This window comes from Perissodus microlepis, chromosome 3 (genome assembly GCF_051167445.1).
Source record: "Perissodus microlepis isolate ML-2025 ecotype Zambia chromosome 3, ASM5116744v1, whole genome shotgun sequence".
Lineage (NCBI taxonomy): Eukaryota > Metazoa > Chordata > Actinopteri > Cichliformes > Cichlidae > Perissodus > Perissodus microlepis.
In genome coordinates this window covers 1431705-1458856 of record NC_140463.1, presented here as the reverse complement: position 1 = coordinate 1458856, position 27152 = coordinate 1431705, and the positions used below count along the sequence as shown (strand labels likewise).

General features: G+C 40.9%; 1 protein-coding gene across 1 annotated transcript; it reads right to left on the bottom strand.

Annotated features, from left to right (window-relative positions):
• Positions 1-1990: 1990 nt before the first annotated feature.
• On the bottom strand, positions 1991-25515 carry LOC146389374 (NACHT, LRR and PYD domains-containing protein 3-like). The gene is made up of 16 exons (XM_084910021.1): positions 25386-25515; positions 23588-23719; positions 23429-23503; positions 21792-21875; positions 21485-21592; positions 19215-19328; positions 18877-18987; positions 18539-18646; positions 18315-18392; positions 15992-16070; positions 15625-15829; positions 13665-15459; positions 11704-11874; positions 5926-6099; positions 3634-3680; positions 1991-3485 (listed from the first exon to the last, which is right to left on the bottom strand). Exons 2-16 carry the CDS (start codon positions 23674-23676, stop codon positions 2947-2949), a joined length of 3777 nt encoding a protein of 1258 aa, XP_084766147.1. The 5' UTR covers positions 23677-23719; positions 25386-25515; the 3' UTR covers positions 1991-2946.
• Positions 25516-27152: the final 1637 nt, after the last annotated feature.

Here is a 27152-nt window from a genome sequence, read left to right as displayed (position 1 = left end):
GTGGGACGCGTAGGCTTCTTCTGGGGATTTGATGCTTTTTTCTAATTCCTGAATATTTTTGTTTTCTTCTTTCTTTTTATGCGATGAAAAAGAAATTATTTTACCTCTCATCACAGCTTACCCTGCTTCCCATAGAACAGAAGCTGATGTTCCGGGAGTGTCATCATAGTCTAAATATAGAGTCCATTCTTTTTAAAAATATTTAATAAAGTGTTCATCTTTTTTTTTTTTTTTTTTTTGCCTGTCCCGTTTGGCTCTTTTGCCATCAGAATTATTGTCTAAAGGCGAAGAAAGATGCCCAACGGATTTACTTTACCAAATTGACCATCCCAGCCTTGCCGTAATGGTCCATTTGATTCACCTTTTATTGTTTGTTTTATTTTCACTTGCTGAATACGGGACAGACTTGACTGGGGGAAAGAAGGGGAGAAAGAAAGAGGGAGAAAAAAAAAACAGCTGAGAAGAGGGACGGGGGAGAAGGGCAAAAAACAAAAACCAACAGAATAAGCAGAGAGAAAGAAAAAAAAATGCATATATCAATCACCTGGATCACCTGTTGAGAAAGAAAAAAGAAAACAAGCAGAAGAAAACAAGAGCAACAGAATAAACAACATCACAATGATATATGGGAATACGACAGTAAATACCAAATACCAAACATTACCGTGCAGCACGCAAGATCGACAGCACACAGTGCGCTTCGAGGTAGGAGCCAAAAAGGGTGTAGTTTGTGTGTGTGAGCACCCGTGTGTACACCTGTGAGCATGGATGCGCTTGTTTTTTTTTGGTTTTTTTAAAAGGTTCCTTCATGTAATGATCTGCTAGAGGGTGTGGGGGGGCCACTGCCCCGTCCTCCAGGGCATGAAGCAGGTATGGAAGAGATCAAAACTCCAGACATCCAGAGGCCCTCAGAACACAAGAGACCAAGGAAGACCAACAGAGGGGCAGCCGCGCCACTGTCCCAGAAAGAGCTGAGGAGAATCGCAAATGAGGGGTCACTCAGCAGCCGCAGAGCAGAAGCCAGGGGGGGTTGCAGTGACGCACCCGTGAGCTCCGCCGGCAGCCAGCTGTGCCTGAGTGACCGAGCCCCAGGCCGAGAGGCCGAGGGCACCCCACCTCTGAAGTGGCCCGAGCGAGCCCCAGGTCCCAGGCCCCGATAAGCGGCCGCCAAGGAGTGAGCCGGTGTGTACCTGGACGCCCACCCCCGGACACAAAGAAGCGCCAACGCACCGATGTCTGAGGGAGTCCGCCACCGGCAGGGGAAGTGGTGGGGGGAGATAAAGTCTTCATCTTTAATCAGTGATGTATTAAATCTCAGTTTTTACTTGGCGTAGTATTATTCTTGTGCATTAGTGTTAAAGATACAGGAGCATGATCGCTGACAGCTATAGGATGAATCTCAGTGTCTGAAATGTCACTCAGCAGTGAGCTGCTGACCAAAAAATAATCTGGACGAGAGTAGGAGTGATGAACATGTGAGAAGAAAGAATATTCCTTACTGGTGGGGTGAAGGGAGCGCCATGCATCGCAAAGACCAAAGTCGCTCATATACTGTTTGATTATATTTGTGGACTGCCAATTACGCTGAGTTCCTGCTGTATTGAGCCTATCCATTTCTTCATTTAGTCCAAGGTTGAGGTCGCCCCCAAGAACAAGTGTGCCATCTAAGTGTTCAGAGAGTGTACTGAAAAAGCCATGAAAGAATGAGGGATCATCAACATTTGGACCATATACACTTACAATACATAGCTTTTTATCAAGTATAGATAGTTTAATGATTAAGAATCTGCCCTCTGGATCTATAACTGTATCGAGTACTGTGAAATTAATATTTTTATGTATTAAAATTGCTACTCCCCTTTGTCTAGAATTATATGCAGAATTATTTTTAAAATGAAGTTGCTAATCCAGCTGCTTATCCAAGTGTTAAGCTAATTCGTGAGCAAACAGGAAAGGGAAATGGACTTTAAAATTAGAAGAGGAATCACCATTTAAAAAAACATTTTGAAAATCAGTTTATTAAATTGGAATTCAAATTTAGATTTCCAAATGCTGAATTTATTCTACAATTCATTATTTAAGCACAAGATTTTTTATTTCAATGCGCGTGACTCTTGTGGTCCTCCATATAGTCTGGGAGTCACCACACCTAGTGCTCCAGTTATCACTGGGACCACTGTTACCTTCACCGTCCACATTTTCTCGAGCTCTTCTCTGAGCCCTTGGTATTTCTTGAGCTTCGAGCATAAATATTTTTTTATTTCAGCTGGAATAGGCATCAGCCATCGCAGAAATACATCACATTTCAAATGTTAGAATTAATTTTCTCTCAGTCTGTTTATTGTTTTAGTTTAAGTATTTTTATCTCTTTTTCTCTGCAGCTTCATCCACAGCAGAACCAAGATGCACTGATAAAGTCTCCATCCCTTCAACCGCACACAGGTCTAAACTTTAAAAATGATTCATTCCTCTTTGAGGCTTCATGAAAAACATTTAGTTTCTCACCACAGACAAGCTGAGATTGTATGCTGCCTCTGTAATTCTTGGCCTGGTGCATTCATAAAGAGCACTTCAATGCAAAACAATTAAAAGGTTAAAAAGTTGCAGAGTTCTTGTTCATCATTCTTAAAGACAGTAAATGTTGAAATGAGGATGAAGTCTGGCTGCAGGATAACTTTGTGTTCATTGGACAATAATGTGTGAATGTCTCTGAGCTGTTCATAAATTCATGCTTTGGGTTCCTGCAGCTCAGTGATTCCTCTGTTATTTCACAGTTCGTCTCATGTGCAGCACACCAAGTGCAGCTGAACTGAGCTTCGGAGAAACATAACATGCTGACATTCACTGTGAAACTTTGATTGGAAAAAGACAGGAAAACAACATGTGGATCCTGGAATAATGGTAGCTAATAATAATCATAACAAAAGGACACTCTTTACCCTCAACTCAGCACAGATAAACTGAGGAACCAGGGGACAAGAATCTAAACCCAGGATAAAGAGGTTGAGTGAATGTGGTGTTGAAGGTGTGGAGGTGGATCAGAGTGTCAGAGGAGACTCTGTAGAAGGACAGAGTGCCAGCAGGACAGTCCACATACACTGCTGCTCTGTTAGAGACAGAGGAGGAGGAGGAGGAGGATGGGGGGAAGGATGTTTTTCTGTTATTGTGCCAGACAGAATTAGAACCATCAGAGCAGCTCAGACTCCAGGACTGATCATTCCATCCAAACACATAGTCTTTACTGTATCCTTTCCTTCTGATTCTTCTGTCACTCACTGATATCCAAACATCTCCTGTCCACTCGACCTCCCAGTAACAGCGACCAGTCAGAGAATCTCTACACAGCAGCTGCCACCAAACATCAAATCTGTCTGGATGATCAGGATATGACTGAACCTCCTCCACATATCTCACAGTCCTGTTGTTGTCAGACAGTTGGAGGTTTGTGTGTACTGTGTTTGTGTCGATTGTGAGTTGACAGGAATCTGATGGAGAGAACAAACACAATCCAGCTGCAGTTATTGATCCATCATCCGTTCATTGATTGACACTTTGATGATGACTCCTGACATGATGAAGATGGTTGAATGTGTGCTGCTTTGTTTTCATGAATCCCATTAAAAACACACTTACACTTCCTCAGACCTGGTCTCAACCATCGGACTCCAGCAGGCTCCACCCTGAAAGGAGGAGGGGGGTCAGAGCAGCACAGTCAGCATGCACACATGGACATTACATGGCTCTCATACACACACTGTTACACACTGAGGAACAGTCCAACATTTTCACAAATACACTTCAATCCATACATGGATCAAACTGCTGATGATTTGGACTGATCCTGGATCTGTTAGTACACCACTGTATTGAATGAAATATGACTGATTCAAACTGTGACCTTCCTTATCTTTATATTCCTCTTCTGTTTAGCTGGAAAGGACACCTATCTGCTTTTGTTCTTTTTGATGGAGCTAGAGTTTCCCGTTTGAGTGCAGCTAGCCTAACAACAAAGAACCACTGACTGCTAAATACATGACTTGAAAGACCTATTACTTCTTCACCTATCATAGTAAATGTATGAATGCATCACGGTTCATGCATGCTCACTCACTCAGTTGATAATAATAGCTTTTTGTAAACAGCCAAGATGCAGTTTTTGGAATCCTGTAGCAAGACCACAAACCTTGTGTAACATCAATAAAAGTTAACCATAACAGAATATGGTGGTGAATTTATAATAAGACAAACTAAAGAGGAGGAGAGGTGAGACATACTGCCAGGGCAAGACAGAGTCCTTTGGTGCTCCAAGCAGGCACTATCCAAGTAAAGAGAGGAAAAATGTGGAGCGGTTGACAATGTTTAGCAGTGTTGGTGAATTTTGGTGAATTTTAAACTTAGGTCTATGTCTTGATGAATACGCAATCAACAGAATTAATTATTTATGATTCAATAATTAATTGAACCAAATAAATGATTAAGGAACTGACCTCACAGCCCATTGTTCCCTCAGTGGGTTGGTTTCAATCATTATGCAAATGTACTGTTTATAAGATTGGGGAAACCTGCAGTCAGCTGAGACTGAAGAAGTCACTTGGATGAGTGACGAAACGTTTCTCCCACTGAAAACGCTACGTCCAGATGAACAGAATCAGGTTTTTGTTTCAATGTGAAACGATTGGAATACCCTGCATCCTTGAAACTACAGATTCCACTTGTTCAAATGCACATTATAAATAAGGTTATGAAATAAGCAATGAAAAAAAGATGCTAAAATAAACAGCTGTAAGACTTTATTTTTAAATAATACAGTGAAGGCCATAATAATTCATACTCCTGGCAAATTTTCAACCAGCAAGTTTTGTTTTGACCAGAAATGACAGAGGTCTTTCCCAAAAGATAATAAGATGATTTACATCATTATTTCTCAGCTTTTATTTACATTTGAGCAAAAAGTGCCATGTCCTAAATTATTCATACTGGTATGACCTAAGTCCATTTTTAGCCAATGGACTTAGGTCCATTGGCTAAAAAACACTCAGTGGGGATGGCGTTCTTAGGGTTGAAGGGTTCTCCTTTTTTTAATGCTAAATGAAGGAAACATCATTGTGGCCAAACAATTTATTATTTGTTTCATTTGACTGTAACACAGTAGACCAGAAATCTTCTTTGGCCTGATGAGCATTTGCAGAGGCTAAGTGGGCTTTTGTGTGTCTTCTCTGGAGAACTGGCATCCTCCTTGGTCTGCATCCGTGGAACTCAGCAGTGTGCAGTGTCTGTTGCACTGTCTGCCTTGAGACATTGGCACCAGCAGAGCCCAGATTCACCAGGATGGCCTTGGTGGTGATCCTTAGAATCTTTTTCACCTCTCTCTTACTATCCTCCTGGCCAGCACAGGTGTCACTTTTGGCTTCCAACCAACATCTTGTATTTTTTAATAATACTTTGGACTGTAGCCACTGGAAGTTGAACACATTTAGATATGGCCTTGTAGCCCTTTCCTGACTTGTGATCAGCCACAATGCGCAGCCGCAGGTCCTTACTGAGCTCCTTTTTCTTAGCTGTGACTGTCTACAAACCAACTGCAGAGAGATGCTGTTTTTACCTGTTGAAATTTGTTAAAACAGCTCTTCTCAGTTAATCAGGTAATCAGGATGCTTGAGAAGAGCTTGGACTATTTGAAATGGTAAAGACTTGTTTTGGACATGGAACTTTTTGCTCAAATGTAAATAAAAGCTGAGATTTTTTTTTTCACAATGATGCTTCTTGTACATCGTCTTGTTACCGTTTAGGAGTCACCGGTGTCTTTTCCGGTCAAAAACCCCCCAACAAACTTGCTGGTTGAATAAAAGTAACTTTAAGGAAGTGAGTGAAGGACACAGGAAATGTTTCCAGTTCTTCCTCCTCTATCAGACATTCTCTCCATACCTGAGAGTGTCCAGTCTCCAGCGTGGATCCTTCTCTACAGCCGACAGCAGCTTCATTCCTGAGTCTCCTGGATGATTGTAGCTCAGGTCCAGCTCTCTCAGATGGGAGGGGTTGGAGCTCAGAGCTGAGGCCAGAGAAGTACAGCCTTCCTCTGTGATCAGACAGCCTGACAGACTGCAGACACACAAAACAACAATCCACCTGTCAACAGTTTGTGAGCTATAATAACATCTATCGAAATGCATTCCTTCTAATTTTATTTTATTTAATTTATAAGTGGCAAAAAGGCCAAAATTTCAGTGATAATGAGACAAACTGTGCACTGCTGTGACATTACAGCTGGGTGTAAGGTCACAGCAGTGTACAACAAAATTAAGATATGACTGAAGCTATGCGACTAAAACAAATAGTTTGATCATTTAAAGCATTCTTTAAGAAAAAAATGAGTGAAAAAGAGGCATTTCCAGTTGACTTCACAGCTGACATTCACAAAAAAAATGGACAATTTATAACTACCAGCTAACCTAACCAGCATTTCTGTGGACTGACCACACAGACTACCATATCACCCTTATTAATAATGAATTATATAATTAAACATTGATAAAGTAATATGTTCTTTATTAGCTCTTTATACAGTAAAGTTAGAGTGGGATACAAATAACATCAGGCTGATCCTGACACAACTTGTTCGCCCTGTCCAAATCAGGGACAAACAGTATTCCACAGCAGTTTATGTTTTTGAACCCATTTTGCACAGAGAGACATTTTTTGAAAAATTTATTGATAGCAATATTGAATATTATTACACAGGGGAAAAAATAAACCAACTACACGTAAAATAATGACAACTATGACGACTCTGCCTTTCTAAATGGAGGGACAGTAACTGCGTGTGTATGTGTAAACGTGTAAAAACTGCAGATAGTCAGATTAACAGTAACAGCATTTTGTCTCTATCTCCCATTCTGCAATTCATCTCATGCAAATAATAACGTGGCGCACAGCAGGACGTGAAAAAAGGCACACACCTTTGACGTTGGGAGACTAACTCCATATTCCTCGTCAACACGTAAATGCGAAAACAGATTTTTAAAATCTCCAACCTGGCAGGAGGTTTTAAAAATCTTCTTTTGCAGTGATTTAAAAAGCTGTTTAAATGTGGACGAAAGGCCCAAAGACATAGAAAAGCTGCATTTTCAAAAATACCCGTGTAGGTGTGGACGTAGCGTAAAAGAGTTAGTAGTTTATTTTATTGCTACCTGTAATTTATTGTGGTTTACTTTTGTTTATTTAATTGTTAATTTCACACATTTCAGTATTCCTGTAGACACCTGGTGGAGCATAGGTCCGCAACAACACCACGCCAACGGACTCTGTTCTGGGCCGTTTTCTTCAGCTGGGTCCTCGTCATTCCAGCAGCCTTCACTTCCCTCTCGACAGATCTTCTCCATGTCTGTTTGGGTCTCTCCACTTTCCTTTTCCTTGTGGGTTCCAGTCCAGTGCTTGCCTTGTGACGTTGTCGAATGGTTTTCAAAGTGTGTGCCTACCCAGCCCCATTTTCTCTTCTTCATATCTTGACCAACCGGGTTCTGGCTGGTTCTCTTCCACAGGTCTGAGATCTTCTCAGGCCATCTGATGTTGAGGATGTGTCACAAGCACTTGTTGGTGAAAATCTGTATCTTGCTGGTAGTGGTGTTGGTCACCCGCCACCACTCAGACCCATACAGGAGGACTGCTTTCACATTGGTATTGAAGATGCGGATCTTGCTGCGCTGAGATAAGGCTTTGGAGTTCAAGATGGGTCGCAGGGTGTTGAATGCAAGCCTTGCTTTGTTGAGCTGGCTCCTAACGTCTTCATCTGTGCTGCCATTGCTGTTGACTATGCTTCCTAGGTAGACGAAGCGGTCAGTTTCCACCAGGTCTTCTCCCTGTAGCTCCAGTGGATGTTCTTCTTCAGCCGCATCACCTCCATTTTTCTGACATTGATCTTCAGGCCGGTCTTTTCTGCTTCCTCAGCAAGCCAGGTAAGCTTGGACGGTGCATGTTGCTGCTTATGGGACAGAAGGCTGTAAAATCCAGGTCCTCCAGCTGTTTGGTGAGGGTCGACTGGATACCGGTGTTGCTGCCCTCTGTGGTTCTTCTAATGATCCAGTCCATGACGATCAGGACGATTGTTGGTGACAGCATGCAGCCTTGCCTCACTCTGGTTTTCACTGCAAAGGGGTTGGTCAGTTTTCCATTGTGGATGATCTGGCAGGACGAGTCTTCATAAAGCTGTTGGATGACGTTGATGAGCTTCTGTGGGATTCTGTAGTGCTGCATCAGTTTCCACATCGTCTCCCTGTCGACGCTGTCGAAGGCTTTTTCAAAGTCGACGAAGGTTGTGTACAAGAGACTGCTTGATAATGATGCGCAGACTGGCGATGTGGTCTGTACATGATCTTTCTTGATAGATGCTATGATCTCAGTCTCTTGTCCAGTGCCTGCTTCAGTCTCTCTAAGAGGATTCTGGTCAACACCTTGCTGGGGATGGACAGCAGCATAATTCCTCGCCAGTTGCCGCACTGGGATAGGCCTTTCTTGGGGAGCTTCACCAGGTACCAAAGCTTCCAGTCGACAGGGACTTGCTCCTGTTCCCATATCTTCACTAGGAGAGGATGTAGCATCTCTGCAACTGCTGCTGCGTCTGCCTTGAGAGCTTCTGGAAGGATGCCGTCAGGCCCTGGTGCCTTTCCATTTTTCAAGGACTTGATGGCTTTGGTGATCTCTGCCTTGGTTGGTGGATTGGTATTGATACAGAGGGGCTCTTCTGCTGGTGGTATGCTAGGAATTGTTTGCGGTGGTGATCGATTCAGGATCTCATCAAAATGTTCCATCCATCATCTTCTTTGTTCTTCGTCACTTGTGATGGTTTTCCCATTCTTGTCCTTAAATGGCTTACTTGGGTTGAAAATCTTTCCTGACAAGTTCCAGGTGATCTCATACACTCTCTTCATGTTGTTCTGCTTGGCTGCTGTTTCTGCCTCTTCTGTCATAGTGTACACAAATTGTCTTTTGTCCCGTCTAGCACTCATTGTCTTATGGATCTTCCTGCCTGGGTAGATGGTGCCACTTATGACTAGGTCATTGAAGGAACAGAAGTCTGTGAACAACTCTCCGTTCTTGTTGCAGGTGCCTATGCCGTGTCTGCCCATGATGAGTTCTCTGTCGGTGTCGTCGCCTCCCACCTTCGCATTCAAGTTGCCCATGACGATCTTTATGTCTCATCTTGGAGTCCGGTCGAAAAGGGATTGCAAGGAACTGTAAAAGTATTCTGCGTTAGTGGGTGAATAGCATTGGATGATGGTGATCTTCCTGCCCTTGGAGTTGAACCTGGGTTCATAAGTCTTGGTGAGACGGGTTCCCATGCCATCAGTGCCCTCGTAGCCTCTGGCGCCAACAGTAGTATGACCGGGGTCTGCGTCTTCGTGCCCGGAGTAGGTTATGGTTTCGCCTGAAGACAGTCTGGTCTGGCCGCTTCCATTCCATCGGGTCTCACATAGTCCGAGGACCTTGATGCTGTATCTTCTAATCTCACTGGCCACCTGCACTGGCTTGCTGCTTTCATACAGGGTTCCGATGTTCCAGGTCCCTATCCTGGTCTTGGCCTTGGTCGTAATAAGACTTGTCCGCAAGCTGGCTTCCCGAAGGCTTTCACCAGCATGCGTCATGAGAGCAACTGAAGAGGAGTCTTCCCGTCCAGGCAGTTGTTGGAATGTACTTGTTGTTGCAGTTTCTATAGCTTATTTTTAAAAGGTGGGGTTGCTAGCCCCGACACCCAACCCTCCTCCTTTCTCATCCTGGATTTGGGACCTGACAATGGTGGAGTTGAACTTGGACTAGCTGCTATATAATGATGTGCTACGTCCTGGAACTTTTGCTCCAGGACAGTCAGAAATATTATAATTCAGATCATGCATCAGTACATTTCCATATTTTTATTTCGATAAAAAGAAAGGTGACACTTGTGAGACTTTATCAAAGGTGTAAGCATCACAGCAGATGCCTTTGTGTCAGAGTAGCTGAGGATAAAACACAGAAAAACATGAAGGCGATTTCCCGGCCTTGCGATTTTATAAAAATATTCTGCAGTAGATCAAAAACGAAAGAAAACCATTAATCAACATACGAACATTACCTGATGCTGCTGAAGTGAAGCAGAGCAAAGTTACAGAGGTTTTATAGACACAGCTAAGCATTTTGCAATTTTGCATAATTTTAAAAAGTTTAAATTTGTTCCGTAGCCTATTCAACAGCAGAAATGAGGTTTTATTTTAGGAAGTAAGTAAAAGGAAAAAAACAGCAGCTGACAGTGCTGTAAACAACGGTAGACTTGTGCCTAACAAGCAAGCGAATAATGCAGAAAACAGATTTTTAGACGGGAAAGTGTTCTTGAAGTATACTGAGAGAGAGAGAGAGCTCTGCATGAAGTGTAATTTTATCGTGGTGGAAGCAGAACAGCAAAAGTAAGAGGGAATTCATGACGATGTTTAAGTTTGGATCTTCTTTTGCTGCTGGATTACTCAATATTGTTTGGAGAGAGATAAAACCTGCAGCTCAGAATCTAGCGCACAAAACGCGTAAACGCAAAGCAGTGACCCGCCAAAACATCAGAATCTGTGAGCTGCCGGCTTCCAACCCCGACCGTGTCCGTGTCCATGTCTGTGCCGTCGGGTGAAAAAGCCACATCTCACTGCTTCTGATCCGTTGGTGGGTCCGCGCTTTGTGTTTGTTGTTCACAATTCTGATGAAATCTCACATGTATCAGTACTGATAAATGATCAAAATTATAATATTTCTGACTGTCTGAAGCAAAAGTGAATCGAATCAGGACTTTGAGAACTGGAATAGAATGGAATATAGAAATCAGTGATGATACCAAGTCCTAGTGAGCAACCTTGGCCTGACAGAAGTGGATGTAGCTGTGGGTAATAAGAAAAGAAGAAAAGAACTATTGATAACTTTTTTGTTAAGTTAAGGCCTGATCCGTCTGAAATTCATAACCAGCTCTAACACGGAGCCATCAATCTTTGAACGCTGAAAAAGCACAGGGTATCCAGAAACACATTATATGCTGCAATAAATACACTGCCCAAGTGTCCCTTCTCCCCACTGCCTTTCAGCAGCATGCAACAGCAAACAGTTCTTCAGAGGAGGCCGAGATGATGATTAACATTTTCTACAATATTGCCAAAACACTTTCATTGTGATTGTTAATTAATCATTTAGAAATGAATATTGTCTGTATGGACTGCAATTTCCTCCCCCCAAAAAGTGCACATTTAAAACTGCGGTGTTAAGTGATGCGGTTTAAAAATTTGAGTGCGCCTAACTTTTGTGCCGATGCGCCTAACCTTTTATAGTCAGGCGCACCGGTGCAACCGTGGCAAAAAGTTAGTCTAGAGCCCTGCATATGTGGTAGGCAGGGAATTCAGCTTTCATGTGCCGAGTTCCAAAACTGCAAGCATTTCATTGCAATGAAAAATGAGCCAATAATACCAATTATGTTAGCGATACAAAATAGTCCTAAATCTTTAAACTGACTAGTATATGAAGTAGTTTTCTTTTAACAAACAAAAAATGTGGAAAATGTATGAAAAACCTTTTAACAGTAGTTTAAAGCCTATGGTCAACCAAAAAATCAAATAAAAGGCAACCTGACAATTCTACAAAGGTCAGGTATTTGTGCAATAATCTATTTCAGATATTAAATGATCACTAATGTAAAAATCTGACCTTAGAATTTCCAGTTCACAATGTGTCTGCAGTCCAGCAAACAGAAGCTTCACTCCTGTGTCCCGCAGGTTGTTGTTACTCAGGTCCAATTCTCTCAAACTAGAGAACCGTGAACTGAGAACTGAGGACAGATTGCCACAGCTTTTATCAAAGAGGTTACAGTCACCCAGTCTGCAAAAATAAAAACAAATAAACATCTGTGATCAGATGAAATTACCTTAAATAGTAAATCGAGACAAGATTGTTCTTTGTGTCCAAGAAATACAAAGAAAGGAGATTAGACTAGTGGAAATCTGTGTTCTGGTGTGATGAGTAAAAATATGAACTATATTTCCAGCTGCTGTTTCTTTGTGCAATGGAGAAAAAATGAACGGATAGTCTCTACATGCATGGTTCCCCACTGTATCTGTATGTGTGGTATAAATGCATAGAAATACATCGAAAGTGTTTATTTTCTTTGACATATTGTATGCAGTTCAAAACCAATGAGGTTAATCTTGATAGACCTGGTTTTTTCTTTGGACTATTACTGCTCATTAATAAAATACAAATATTATTTATTTGATTAGTCCATTAAGCCACAAAATAACTGAAAGGACTTCCCACTTTTTTAAAATTGCAGGAAAATAGTATGACACCCCAAAGAACTTAGGCAAACAGGGAGAAGTGGAAATATGTGGGTAACATAGCTGAAACTAAACAGAGAAAACAAAAAAATGAAGTAAAACTAAACACCAAACATAAGAGGAAAAAGACTGCCAAAATAAATGAGGAAAACTTTTATTTTATTTTATTTACTTGAATGCAAGTAAATGTAAGTATTTGGGAAAAGGTACTAATAAAAGTACTTTTATTGTGCCATGTAGATTCACTCACTAGCTGCTGTAACATGAATCAAATGGCTGAATTGCCATCTCAGCATGCAGTCAAGTTCTATAGTCTTGCTATGATGACCTGGGTGGCTGTAGCTCAGGTGGCAGCGCAGGTCAGCCACTAATCAGAAGGTCGGTGGTTCGATCCCAGGCTGCATGCCAAATATCCTTGGGCAAGATACTAACCCCATGTTTGCCTACTGGTGGTGGTCAGAGGGCCCGGTGGCAGCCTCTGTCAGTGCGCCCCAGGGCAGCTGTGGCTACAATGTAACTTGCCATTGCCAGCATGTGAATGACTGAATGTAGTGTAAAGTGCTTTGGGGTCCTTAGGGACTGAGTAAAGCGCTATACAAATGCAGGCCATTTACCTACTAAGTTTATTCAGGAGTGTTGCAGCAGGGACACATGTAAAAGTTCCAGAACACCATCCATTGAGGATTTTAGTGGCCCAAAACAGTAACAATCAATAAGTGAGATTTTTCTTAGATATGTCAAGAGGAACCCACAGGCAACATAAAGAATATTATTAATTTTGCAAGCAGCTGTTGAGCCGGGGTATACAATAGAGCTTCAAAGGAGCAGTGCAGTGATAATAAAGACCTGAGACGATCTGAGGAGAAATGAGGAGAGAACAGTAGAAGGTTTGATGTGCTTTTGGGATCAATGAAACATCTTTTCTGTTATTGTTCTTTTCATTTCTAATTACTTTTGAGAAGTAAATGTTATCTATTGGCTCGCCATGGGCTGGATTTAGATGGCACTCTGATAAATATTCATGGGTGTAACTCTTCAGTGCTTCTTTTTTCAGTTTGTTTTATTTTTATTATTATTTTGTAAACCTTATGTGCCGTCCTCATTTAACTTGACAAGGATATGTATCTACTGCTAGAATAACACCAGTGAACTTTTCCATTCTTAAATTAAAAAGTTAACCATTGCAGTATAGAGCCAGTGTTTTTATTTTAATTCAATAGTTTGTGGTTTTTAGGAGGCCAGCACACAAACTATTTTGTTTTTGTTTTTTTAGTTTTTTGCCTTGCATGTATCTGTTTCTGGACAACTTTTTAAAACAAAGGAATGATCACATACAAAGCTTTCTTTGAGGCTTTGACCACTGGCAGCAGCCTCAGAAGAGCCTCCTCTGAAGCAGAATATTTCTTCAGGTCAAACACATTCAGATCTTTTTCTGATGACAGTAAGATGAAGACCAGAGCTGACCACTGAGCAGGAGACAGTTGATCTGTGGAGAGACTTCCTGATCTCAGGGATTTTTGGATATCCTCCACTAGAGAACGATCATTCAGTTCATTCAGACAGTGGAACAGGTTGACGCTTTTCTCTGCAGACAGATTCTCACTGATCTTCTTCTTGATGTAGTGGACTGTATCCTGATTGGTCTGTGAGCTATTTCCTGGAAATGCCAGCAGACCTCGTAGGAGAGTCTGATTGGTCTGCAGTGAAAGACCTAGGAGGAAGCGGAGGAACAAGTCCAGGTGTCCATTTGGACTCTGTAAGGCCTTGTCCAATGCAGTCTTGTAGAACTGTGTCCCTGCATACTCTAGTCTTTTAAAATCCTGGGAGGTTGTTTTTTCTTCCAGCAGATTGAGTCCAGAGTTGATGAAGGTCAGATGAACATGAAGAGCAGCCAGAAACTCCTGAACACTCAGATGGATGAAGCAGAACACCTTGTTCTGGTACAGTCCTCTCTCCTCTTTAAAGATCTGTGTGAACACTCCTGAGTAAACTGCAGCTGCTCTGATATCGATGCCACACTCTGTCAGGTCTGATTCATAGAAGATCAGGTTTCCTTTCTGCAGCTGATCAAAAGCCAGTTTTCCCAGAGACTCAATCATCTTCCTGCTCTCTGGACTCCAGTGTGGGTCTGTCTCAGCTCCTCCATCATACTTGACCTTATTCACTTTGGCCTGAACCACCAGGAAGTGGATGTACATCTCAGTCATTGTCTTGGGTAGCTGTCCTCCCTCTCTGGTTTCCAGCATATCCTCCAGAACTGTAGCAGTGATCCAGCAGAAGACTGGGATGTGGCACATGATGTGGAGGCTTCGTGAGGTCTTGATGTGGGAGATGATCCTGCTTCCTTGCTCCTCATCTTTGAATCTCTTCCTGAAATACTCCTCCTTCTGTGGGTCAGTGAACCCTCTGACATCTGTCACCACGTCAACACACCCAGGAGGGATCTGATTGGCTGCTGCAGGTCGTGTGGTTATCCAGAGGTGAGCAGAGGGAAGCAGGTTCCCCCTGATGAGGTTTATCAGCAGCGCATCCACTGAGGTGGACTTTCTAGGGTCAGTTAGGATTTTAGTTTTGTGGAAGTCCAGAGGAAGTCGACACTCATCCAGACCATCAAAGATGAACACAACCTGGAAGTCTTCAAAGCTGCAGATTCCTGCTTCTTTGGTTTCAGTAAAGAAGTGATGAACAAATTCCACCAAGCTGAACTTTTCCTCTTTCAGCACATTCAGCTCTCTGAAAGTGAATGGAAATATGAACTGGATGTCCTGGTTGGCTTTGTCTTCAGCCCAGTCCAGCGTGTATTTCTGTGTTAAGACTGTTTTCCCAATGCCAGCCACTCCCTTTGTCAGCACTGTTCTGATTGGTTCATCTCTTTCCGGTGAGACTTTAAAGATGTCTTCTTGTCTGATTGTTGTTTCTGGTCTGTCTAGTTTCCGGGATGCTGTTTCAATCTGTCTGACCTCATGTTCATTATTAACCTCCGTAGTCTCTCCCTCTGTGATGTAGAGCTCTGTGTAGATCTGATTCAGAAGGGTTGGGTTTCCTGCTTTAGCGATCCCCTCAAACACACACTGGAACTTCTTCTTTAGTGCAGATTTGAGGTTATGCTGACAAACTCTACTGGGATATTCTAAAAGAACAACAGACCAGAGACATCAAATAGTTATAAAATACAGGACACAATTCCATTTCCCTAAAGCATTAGCATTTCAATACATTTTGGTCCATCATCTTATGCATTACTAAAATGTTCCATTTATTTAGCAATAGAACAGCTTCAGAGAAGTCATCTTACTGCTCTGCAGACGGTCAGCCAGCTCTTCCTGCTTCCTGCTCCTCATGAAGTCCACTGTGATCTTCACAAATGCCTCTCTGCTGCTCCTTCTCTTCTCATCACCCTCCCTTTGATTCTCTAAGCTTTCTGGGAAATCTGAAATTAGGACTTTTTGGATCTTCTTCAGCTCGTTCTTCACAAAAGTGATGATGTCGTCTTCCAGCAGCTGGAACAGAATACTTTATGAATGACCCAATCAGACTGAAATCATGGAGTCAAACATCATATCCATGTTGGACACTCTAACAATCCACTGGTCTACAAAGAGCAGCATGGAGATGACTGTCAACAGAATAGATGTAAAAGTAGTTGTTGCACATGTACAGACCATAAATATGGAGTCCAGCTGTGTTTGATGCTGCTGGGCAGACTGACCACTGGGAACCTCTGAGCTTTCCTGGTCCACTCTGTGGAGGAAACAAAGAATCACCATGATCATTAAGTACATCACTGGAACCAAACCAATTGTACAACCATTCCAAGTGTCTAAGGAACTTGGAAAGAAAAGTGTCTGGACTTTTTTAAGTTGCTTGAAGACGTTTCACCTCCCACCCGAGAAACGTCTTCAATTCTAAATTCGAATAGTGGAGAGCCCCACCCTATCATGTCATTTCCTGAGGTCAAAAGGCCCAGGATGTGAGTAGGCGTTAAGATGTCTCTAAAGGGATCTCAAAACTGGATTATAGATGGCAGACAGTCTGTGTTGTACGCCACCACCTCTGTTCAAAGATGGCTGTTTACAGGGGACATAGAAGTCTTCTTTAACTCCTCGCTATCGCTCTTCTCTGTCCAAAATGTGAATACTGGTATCCTTGAAAGAGGACACTCCCATAGGGTTAAAACTCTATGACTCTTCATCATTTGCTCTTAGAACTGAAGAAGCTTCTTGGATGAGAATCAGAATACAATAATTTCCAGTTAGTATTACTATAATTACTCATGTCAGGGGCTAGTTCCGGTTTCCCTGTGTTTTGTGTTTTAGTTTTGCTTTAGTTTGCCCGGTTTAGTCAGCTATTCAAGCCTCAAATGTCTGCATTTGGGTCCTCCTTCTCTCTCTCCACATGATCTGCTGTTACAAATCATGACAATACGCTTCTATCTGGAACTCTGCAGCTTTACTGCAATCAGGGGATGAGAGGAAGGAGAGAAACACAGCTGGGTCAAATCAGGGCTGACGAGACAAAGGGGAGCAAAACCAGACACACTACACACAGGACTGAGACTATCAAAGTAAAACAGGAAATACAGAAAACAGGGAAGCCACATTTCAAAACCCAAAACTGGACTCAGGAAGTACTAAAGGGCTAGGGAGGTAGACACAGTACATTGACAAACCATGAGGAAATCCAAACTAAAAAAAAGGGTACAAAACTCAGAAACACTGGGTTACCGACCCAGGACCATGACAATTGGACATATTAACTAAGCAGGACAAATTACTGTGATGCTGCAATGACAGAGTGATCTAAAAGTTTTCTGTAATCAATTTTTAAAGATGCACCCACTTCACCTCTGCCAAGAGCAGCTCAAAAACCAGTACATCGGAGGAGAGAACTCAGGTTTCACATCCTTTTTGCTCTGTAAACAGTAAGCCTATTAAGATCAATGACTTGGATTTAGGTGCCACACAGGATTTATCCAGGGGACAGTAGCATTATTACAAACTAAAATCTGTGTGGAACAGTTGATCTGTACAAGAGTCAGAAGAATGCAAACCACTCTTTACTGTCAGTTCTTCCCCACGTGCTAAATGTGCATAACACATTCCTTTAGTAGCACAGTGTAACATTCAGGAATTAATTAAAGAAGACGGAGAAAGGAATCTTTACAATGCATCCCTAGACTGAGAAATTCCTCACAAGTATTTGTTGTTTGCTACGGGTTGTTGTGCTAGTATGGACTTTTTGTTTGGACTGTTGACTTGGCAACTCGTGAGTTGAAGGAGAGGTTTAGGAAAGGTAGATGGACTGAGTTAAGAGGAGTTTATGGGAGCGAGGAACCTACAGTGGCTTGCAAAAGTATTCGGCCCCCCGTGAACTTTTCCACATTTTGTCACATTACAGCCACAAACATGAATCAATTTTATTGGAATTCCACGTGAAAGACCAACACAAAGTGGTGAACACGTGAGAAGTGGAACGAGAATCATACATGCTTCCAAACATTTTTTACAAATAAATAACTGCAAAGTGGGGTGTGCGTATCTATTGCTTTTTTACATTTGCCTCGTTTTTGGCTACCGAAAGGCATACAAGTGATCAAAGAAAGGCACGAGTCAGAAACTTTACATCATGCACAAGTGGCAAAGAAGGACAGAGGATTGCCGCTACATTGATCACATGTAAAAATCAAGTCTCGAAGTAATGATAGATGAAAAATAAGATAAATAAAAGAAATAAAACAATGATCCATCAAGAATTCAAGATCAACAGTAGCTAAAATTCAGAATTTAAAATTTGCTCTAACATCCAATAAGGAATATATCAGGAATGATTTATATTCATAGAGAAGGTAAAGCTGTTATTGAATGGTCACCATGGAGACCAACATCTACAGTTGAACAGCTGAGCTTCACATATGAACAAAAAAGTTTGTGAAAAAGAATTTTTTCACAAACACTGAGTCAGGAACAACATTTAGACACGCATTACCTTTCTGCAGGAAAACGGTGTCCTTCTTTAAAATCTATACCCATACACTTTGAGACATCACTCTTTAAAGACCCAGAGCTGAGTTCAGGTGTAGGACAGAATGGATGGTTTGTGCAAAAAAAAGGAAAAAAATGCCCTTATTAAAATTCATATTTTCCGAAAAATTCATTTTAAAATTTCAAATCACAAGAAGTCCAATCACATCAAAAGAACCTCAGACATACCTCTGTATATCAGAACCTTGTCCTTTAAAATCTACACCCATACCCTTTGACACATCACTCTTTAAAGACACAGAGCTGGGTTCAGGAGGGAATGGATTCAGATACAACCTGGAAAAACAGGAAAAAAATAATCTGGTTAAAGTTCATATTTTCGATAAAAATTTATTTTAAAAAAATGTAGATTGATAAAATCTTGCTCAAGAAAATAAGTATTAAAAAACAAAAACAAATATTAAGGTAGTAGCTCATAATCAAGCAAAGTCTTTGTAAAACACATCAGAACTCATCACTTATTAAAAAAAAGGTCATGTATATAAAAAAAAAACCCTCACTCTTACCCCTTTAAATAACTTTGCTTTCGTCTTTTAAAATCTACACCCATACCCTTTGACACATCACTCTTTAAAGACACAGAGCTGGGTTCAGGAGGGAATGGATCCAGATACAACCTGGAAACACAGGAAAAAAATCATCTTGTTAAAGTTCATATTTTCAATAACATTCATTTAAAAAATGTAGATTGATAAAATCTAGCTCAAGAAAATAAGTATTAAAAAACAAAAACAAATATTAAGGTAGTAGCTCATAATCAAGCAAAGTCTTTGTAAATCACATCAGAACTCATCACTTATTAAAAAAAAGGTCATGTATATAAAAAAAAAACCCTCACTCTTACCCCTTTAAATAACTTTTCTTTCGTCTTTTAAAATCTACACCCATACCCTTTGACACATCACTCTTGAAAGACACAGAGCTGGGTTCAGGTATAGGAGAGCGCTTTAGGAAATGCCTAATGAAAGGAAAAAAAAAAGATTACAATCAAACTGAAAATGCATTTTTCTGTAAAACTCATGTAAAAATATTAAAAGGTTGATAATCAGAGACAGATGGTCCAAATTAAAACAGAAATAATAAGTGATTAAAATCTCAAAACATTTCACTGACAACAATTTATCCCTGAAAATATCAAAACCTGACTGAGATCTTGGGATAATCAAAGACTGTAAAAGTGCTCATGTTAAGTACAAAAATATAGTGTCTAATATGGGATTTTAGTGAACACGAAATTACACAAAAGTCAGACAATACACCCTTTAAAACAGTGGCCTATACTTATTTTGCTCAACTTTAAATGCATTCTCAGTCACAAAAACATTTCACACTTGTGTTGCAAAATTATAAACACTGGCGGGAAAATGTTGCAAATAGTTGCACTTTCTGCTTTTACAGTACCGTAAACTATCCTGTGATGTACATAATTTGGGAGTGCGTATCCTGTAAATACACCATTTCATTAGTTTGTCTTTCTGTATCACTTACGGTAAACTACTTTTTATCTATGTTTATGGAAAGTGTCAGAACTAGATTCCCAAAGAAAAGCCCCACGAATCTATTTTTATAGATGAAGCAGAGTTCAATCTGGCAAAAAGGATGAATATAACTGGTAAACGTGCCAATGTGGAGGTCCCTGGCCACCACAGTGACAATGTCAGCCTTTGTGCAGCCATAGACACTGGGAGGAAGGTCTCCATAATCATGGAAACCTGAGGCCACATAACACGGAACATGTCCTTACATTTGTATATGTCATAACTTGGTACAATGTGAACTTTCACTGTGCTGTCCTGATACATGAGGCCTGCACGACCAACCAGAGCTTCATAAACGTTTTCCTTGCAGCTTCCAGCACGTTTATGAATCCAATAGAGCACTCTTTCGCTGTGGGTGAAGTCCTGTAGATGTAGCACGCACCAAGGCAAGCTTTTGAATCTTTGTGACTTACAATGATGTGCTTTTCTTTGTTTTTTCCATACATCCACATTCAGCACAGTCTTCCCTCTAACTGCAGAAACATTTTGCTAAATGCACTTACAATAAACATTTCCTGTTAGCTACATGCCCTGGATGCTGTGTCTTAAATTATTAGATGTAGTATTTAACAACTGTTGTGTGATTTACATTTTTATACTTGCTGTGTGTATGATCTGAACACACTGTATGGTTTTTGAAAGCAGCACTCACGTGGAGTCACGCTCACGAAATTGTTAACACCTGAGTGGAAGTTCCTCCCTACACTGTGTTTGAAGCACAGCACAAAGGAGACCCCTGCTGGAGCAACTGTAGCCTTATAGACACTCAGCCTCTTCACTACAGAAACACCTCCTACAACATCCAACTGACTGCTGTGTTTGTGGAAACACTCCAACGCACACCGCTTCACATATGAACATAGAAATGTGTGTGAAACAGAGCTGAGCTGATATTAAACACAATGGAGGATTTATTCACAAACACAACAACATTTACACACACATTACTTCTCTGCAGGACGACACATGCCTGATTTAAAATTTATACCAATTTGCCTTGGCATGTCATTCTCAAAGGAAAAAGAACTGAAAACATCCCCAAATACTCTTGTTAAATATCATATTTCCAATAAAATTATTTTTTAAAATGTAAATAGCTTCATAAAAGATGAAGAAATAAAAAGTGGAGTCACAGTATGAAAAATATACTGCTGGAGGAAACATCCAAATTTGTTTGAAATATGATTTACATGACAAATGATTAGTCAGTTAGCTTACAAAAGAAGATACAAAAGCTATATTAACAAGACAGATAACCGACTACAGAGGGACAGAATAGAATAGAATAGATCAGGAAAAATAGACTCAGTAAAAAGAAAAAAAACTCTGGGAGAAAAACAGTCTAACTTTACCCTATGTGGGTAAACTGTAGGATCTAGGCCAACTCTAACTCTGCTCGTAATGTAGAACTACTGAGAGTGAAGAAACAGAAGACAAACAGATCACTGATCTTTAACTTATCTTACAAACCCCAACATCATGGTAGCAGCTCAACATCAGGCAAAGCCTCTGTAAATCACATCGGAACTCAGCACTAATGAAATAGGTCCCATAAACAAAAGAACCTCAGACATACCTCTGTATATCAGAACCTTGTCCTTTAAAATCTACACCCATACCCTTTGACACATCACTCTTTAAAGACACAGAGCTGGGTTCAGGAGGGAATGCATCCAGATACAACCTGGAAAAAAATCATCTTGTTAAAGTTCATATTTTCAATAACATTCATTTAAAAAATGTAGATTGATAAAATCTTGCTCAAGAAAATAAGTATTAAAAAACAAAAACAAATATTAAGGTAGTAGCTCATAATCAAGCAAAGTCTTTGTAAATCACTTATGAGAAAAAATGTCTCATTTAGAAAACAAACTCAGACTTACTTCTGTAAAGCACCAAGCTGTCTATACTGTCGTTTAAAATCTACACCAATACCCTTTGAAACGTCACTGTTTAAAGACACACAGCTGGGTTCAGGTTCATCCATATACAACCAAGAAAAAAAAAAAAAGAGAAAATATACTCTTGTTAAATTTTACATTTTTAGTAAAATTAATTTAAAACTGTAGTTTAATAGAATCTGGCTCAAGAAATAATAATAAAAAAAGAACATGACAGACAAAATTACATAAGAATAAGATATTACAGAAACTAAGAAATTACATTTCACGCTTTAAAATGCCTAAGCCTGTTTAAATTCTAAGGCCTGTGGAGTCAGACAGTCTTTGCAGTTTAGCATTCAGACTTCAGATTTGTAAACCTTTACCCTACTCATCCAGAAAACAACAGAAGAAATAAGGTCATACATAGCATTCTAGGTATGATTCCATCAGTAAGCTGAACACATTTTGTCACCGTCCCCGTGTTTCTCCGGTTGGCTCACGCTGGGCTACAGTTTTGTTTTTGTTTTGATTCTTTATAGCTGTCTCCTGCCTGCCTGGGTAGTGCTCATTATTGGGCTCCTGCCTTTTGCCCCACGCACCTGCTCTGACTGGCACAACCTGTTGCTGATTATTCCGGTTTCCTTGGCCACTACTCAAGGCTGTGGCTCAGAGCATCTCATTACTGGATCATTGAACCAACTGAGTTTGGCAACCTTGGCAAATCATAGTTTGTGCTTTTTCTGAATCTCTGACTCATGCTAACATTCTTCACTGTATATAGATTCCCTGGACCTGTTTGTGTAACCTTTCCCTGGATTCCCAAGTGCAACATTGTGGAATGGAGTGCAGTGAGCGTGAGTGAGCAGAAGAAGAGTGCATGTGAGACCGTGGTAAAATTAGGCTTTTGTAGATTCTATTTACCCCCCATCCCTGGAGCCCTGGACCCCACCACCCAACACCTTGTATATATATTTGCACCTTGGTGGTTTTTGAAAATTTGTGAACTCTTATTCTCAAAAGCTTGCATCTGTGCTTGATTCTGTTCTCTCCATTGTCATAATTTTCATTCATTTGATTTTATAAAACATTGAACTGTAGGAGCAAGAATCTCATCACATCCTGTCACTGTTCCACTACAGAAGAAAAAAATGATGGTGCATGAATTGGTCCCTGCTTCAAGAAAAATCCATGTGTTCAAGACTATGTTAGCTAAATGAGGAATCACAGTTATTCCTGAAGAAAATAGAACTGGAATTGAATGGTTACCATGGAGACCAAAATCACTGAGAAACACTGATCAGAAATATTTGGATCAATAAGAGCAGAAAGACACTGAATTACCAACAACATTTACAAACACATTACATCTGTGGTATATGTTGTGCTTTTTGAACAGCATCATTTTACCTTGGTACATCTGGCACGTTGGGTATTACAACATGAGGGATCTCAGGGATCCTGATACTTTAAAATGATATTACAGATAGGATAGTTAAACATTATATCTGTGCTCATCACCTAAAGCACCTAAAGCATCAGTCATTCAAAGAACAAATTCTCTGAGCTGATGTTAAACATGATGGAGGATTTATTCACAAACACTGAGTTACCAACAATATTTAGACACAGAACTTCACCTGTTGGGAGACAATGGTTTAACATGATCGCTGCAGTCGCTCTCGGAGGATGTACGGCGGGATACAACTTTCTTCCTGTGAACAATGATGGAGCAGTGATGTGAGTGCTGAGCTGTGACATGGAGAAGAGTCATGGACAGTTAGAGATGGTCATCTCACCTCTGAGCTTTGGTCTGGCTCTCATGTTCCCCACACAGAGTGGTTTTAGAGGGAGGGACTCCCTCCTCTCTGTCCTCACACTGATCCATGCTGCTCAATTCACATCAGCTCACACACACTTTCTACCTTCACCTGCAGAGGAAACACAAATCATTCATGTGCACATCAACTGTGTGCTGTCCAAATATCAGCTGCTTCTTTCCTGCTTCATCTCAGTGTCAGCTGAATGCAGTCAGACAGCAGTGTGAGGCAGAGGAAGCTGCCATCAGCTGCTCTACTATCAGTCCACTAGATGGAGCCGTGAAGCACACACGATGCATTCACTGACACACACTGATTCACTTGAAAATGGTAACACAAATGGAAATGTGTTGTGAGGCAATTGTGCACTCACAGCTTAGTGCCTTTGTGCATAAATGTCTTTAGGTGAAGGTCAGTTTACCTTAGATTTCATGTTTTTGCACTTGCATAGCCCTGGATATATTTCTCTATGACTGTAAGCTACTCTGCATATGTGGTTGCTCATATGCATCATCCTTATTTATTTATTTATTCATTTGAATAGTCAAATGTTTTTTCAAAGCTAGTTTCCACATGGTCTGCTGCGGAACCTGCTCACCACATCTACACTTCAGAGAGGAGCAAGCTCAGAAAGTGCCGGTGCTAAAGTGGACGATGTGCTGCATTCAGGTGCAACTCGGCAATCCTCAAATCTTTTCTTAAACAGCTTGAAGATTTTCAAAAATTGTGTTGTTTCACTCACATTTATTCCATATGATGTTAAAATGCAAATTGCAGACCACATTTACTGTAGTGAGATTAGAATTAAAATGGTCTTATCTGTACCATATCTACATGTTAAAAATATTATTTGGTATAAATTGTTTCATTTTCCCTTTGTAAGACAGAAATACAATGAAACTTTTGTAACATCTGCACTTTGACTCAAATTATGTCTGTGTTGTACGGATACAAGCTAATAACTGGTGAGTAGACTATTTCTGTATAAATAAAAATGGCAGTATTGTACAATATCTTTACTATTGTAAAAGTAATAATATTTTTTAAAGTATTTTCATACTCATGGGGAGGGGTAAATAAAACAATATTTGTTGTTTGAACTGTTTCATCGTGTGACTTGTAAGTCAAAAGTGTGACTGTATTTAACTGCTTTGTGCTGCTGAGACAGATTGAAGTTGTAAAATGTCTCCTTTGTGCAGGAGAAGTCAAAATGGCTTCCTGTTGGAGCAGAGCCAACAGTTTGTGACGCAGTATTTTTTAATCTTATGTCTTGATGTTTAATCTGTATCTGAGCCAAATATCCAGTAAATAATGACTATATAGAGTCCGCTGTGGCTCCCTGTACATTCTCCGTCCGCAGTGTTAATAACACCCGGACCTCAGAGTCTCTCCAGCGGCTCTCTGCTCGAGCTCAGGCCGCATTTAGTGGGTCAAGGAGCGGGAGAGCAGCGGCTCCTCTCCGTTTCCTCCTCGACTGATTGAGGCAGGAAAATCTGCATTCAGTCATTATAAAGTAGATCCACAGTAACAACGACTCTGAGTTCAGCTGCTGAACATCAACTAACTCTGCTGCTGCTCTCGTTGGCATATTCTACGTACATGCACGCGCACGCGCACACACATATACACGCAAAAGTGTACTCGCCCTCGCCCTTCTTCACACTTTGAGCTGTGAGTCCGTGTGAGTTCTATGAAGCGGCAGATTTGTGCTGGAACTAATCTACAAACAGCTGATGTTAACGAGAGAGAGAAAAGAAACACAGACAGCTTCTGTTACCTTAACACGGAGATTCACACGAAGACGAACAGCAATAGTCAACCACGAAGTTCAGGAAAGTGGAAGTAAACGCTGAGCAGGAAGCCCAACCCACATTAGTTTGCGGTTAACAAAAAAAAAAAACCGCACTCACGCACCTGGCACAGTAACTTAATGAAAAGAGGTCGATTCATGATCAAAAGTCATGAATCGTATGTTGTCCTACATTCATATGTTCAGAAGTCCAGCTGTTACACACAGATCTCGGGTTACATATAATAAAACAGCTGTTTCCGGCAGGAGTCGTAAAACGGCCACAAAGCGCCATCAGCCTCCAACAGAGCACTTCACCCTGATAAACAAACACCGATTCTTCAGCTCAACGAGTAAAACCTGTTTTTACACATAAGGTTTGTTAGTGGGATGCTCGCTCTGCTCGCTTTTAACCCGCTTTGCGCTGTTGTAGGCAGACTGCGGCTCATTATTGAAACGAAACGTCCGCATCTTTGCGCATATAAATTATTGGGTTGCTGTGCAACTCACCAGCAGAACAGTGCAGTACAGTGGTCCCTCGCTATAACTTTTCGCGGCTTTGCTGTTTCGTGGATCTTTTTTTTTTCTGCGTCCTGACTGGCTGTAGGCTATTGTCAATCAAACGATATGCGAACGCACAGGACAGACCAGAGGATACATGTGCACGTTGTGTGATTTCAAAAATAACATTATTTACAAATGAAGGCTATAAAGGCAACTCAGAGATTTGCCTTTATAGCCTTCATACACACAGTTTGTGCGCAAAACAACTCGTAACTCTATAGGCTAATATTATTATGCATGTGGTACGTCTGACTAAATAAAATAAGTCTTGTAATAATTGACTATATTGAGCATTTGCATACTTTTGGCCTATTTAGTGAAGATGTGTCTCATTTTTTAAGTTTTCTGTTTTAATTAACTACTACCACTATTATTATTATTATTATTATTGTTACAGCACACGTCCCAAAAACATTCTGTGTGGAGTATGGAGGACCAAATGTGCCAAAAAAGAAATAAATATCAACTTATTTTACAATTGAAATATTTCCTGTGTCGGTGCTGCAGTGCATTATGAAATAATTAACATTATTCATCTCAACTGCCTTATTTGTTATCTTTCTAGCACTATGCCCCACAGATGGTTATGCATTAATCACCTATGTTAAATCTTCGTTTCCCCCCCTATGCTGGGTTGGATCAAGGCTGGAATTTGGGAGACGCTACCTTTCCACGTATCATCTCTTCCACTGATTCATACGGTTCCCCTCTCTGCTCCCCGCCTAAGAAGCGCTATAGGAAGCGGGGCAAACGGAGTGGGTTTCGGGTTCGCTCTAAGGCTTACCTTAAAACATCAGCTGCAGCTAATTCCCTCACCACCACGGGGATTATACGACTTCCATCCGCTCGGGATCCATCATCCTTCAGGCTGCTCAACCATCGCTGGATCTGTTCGGTTGGTAAACAAGCCTGTCCGGTTTCTCCGGTAGTCTCTCTGCCTGTTCGTGTTTGGATTGGGTCCCCCAGTCAGTGATGGTGTACGGCACAGGTATTTAAGCCAGCTAAGACGTCCTTCCAGCAGAGATAAGATGCCGATCTCTCGGATGGCTTTATTAAACGCAAGATCGCTGGTGAATAAAACCTTCATCTTAAATGACCTCTTCCTCACCTCTCGGCTTGATGCTCTGTTATTGACTGAAACTTCGTCCTGGTGAGTCCTCTTCCTTTTCAGAGCTACTACCTCCGGACTGT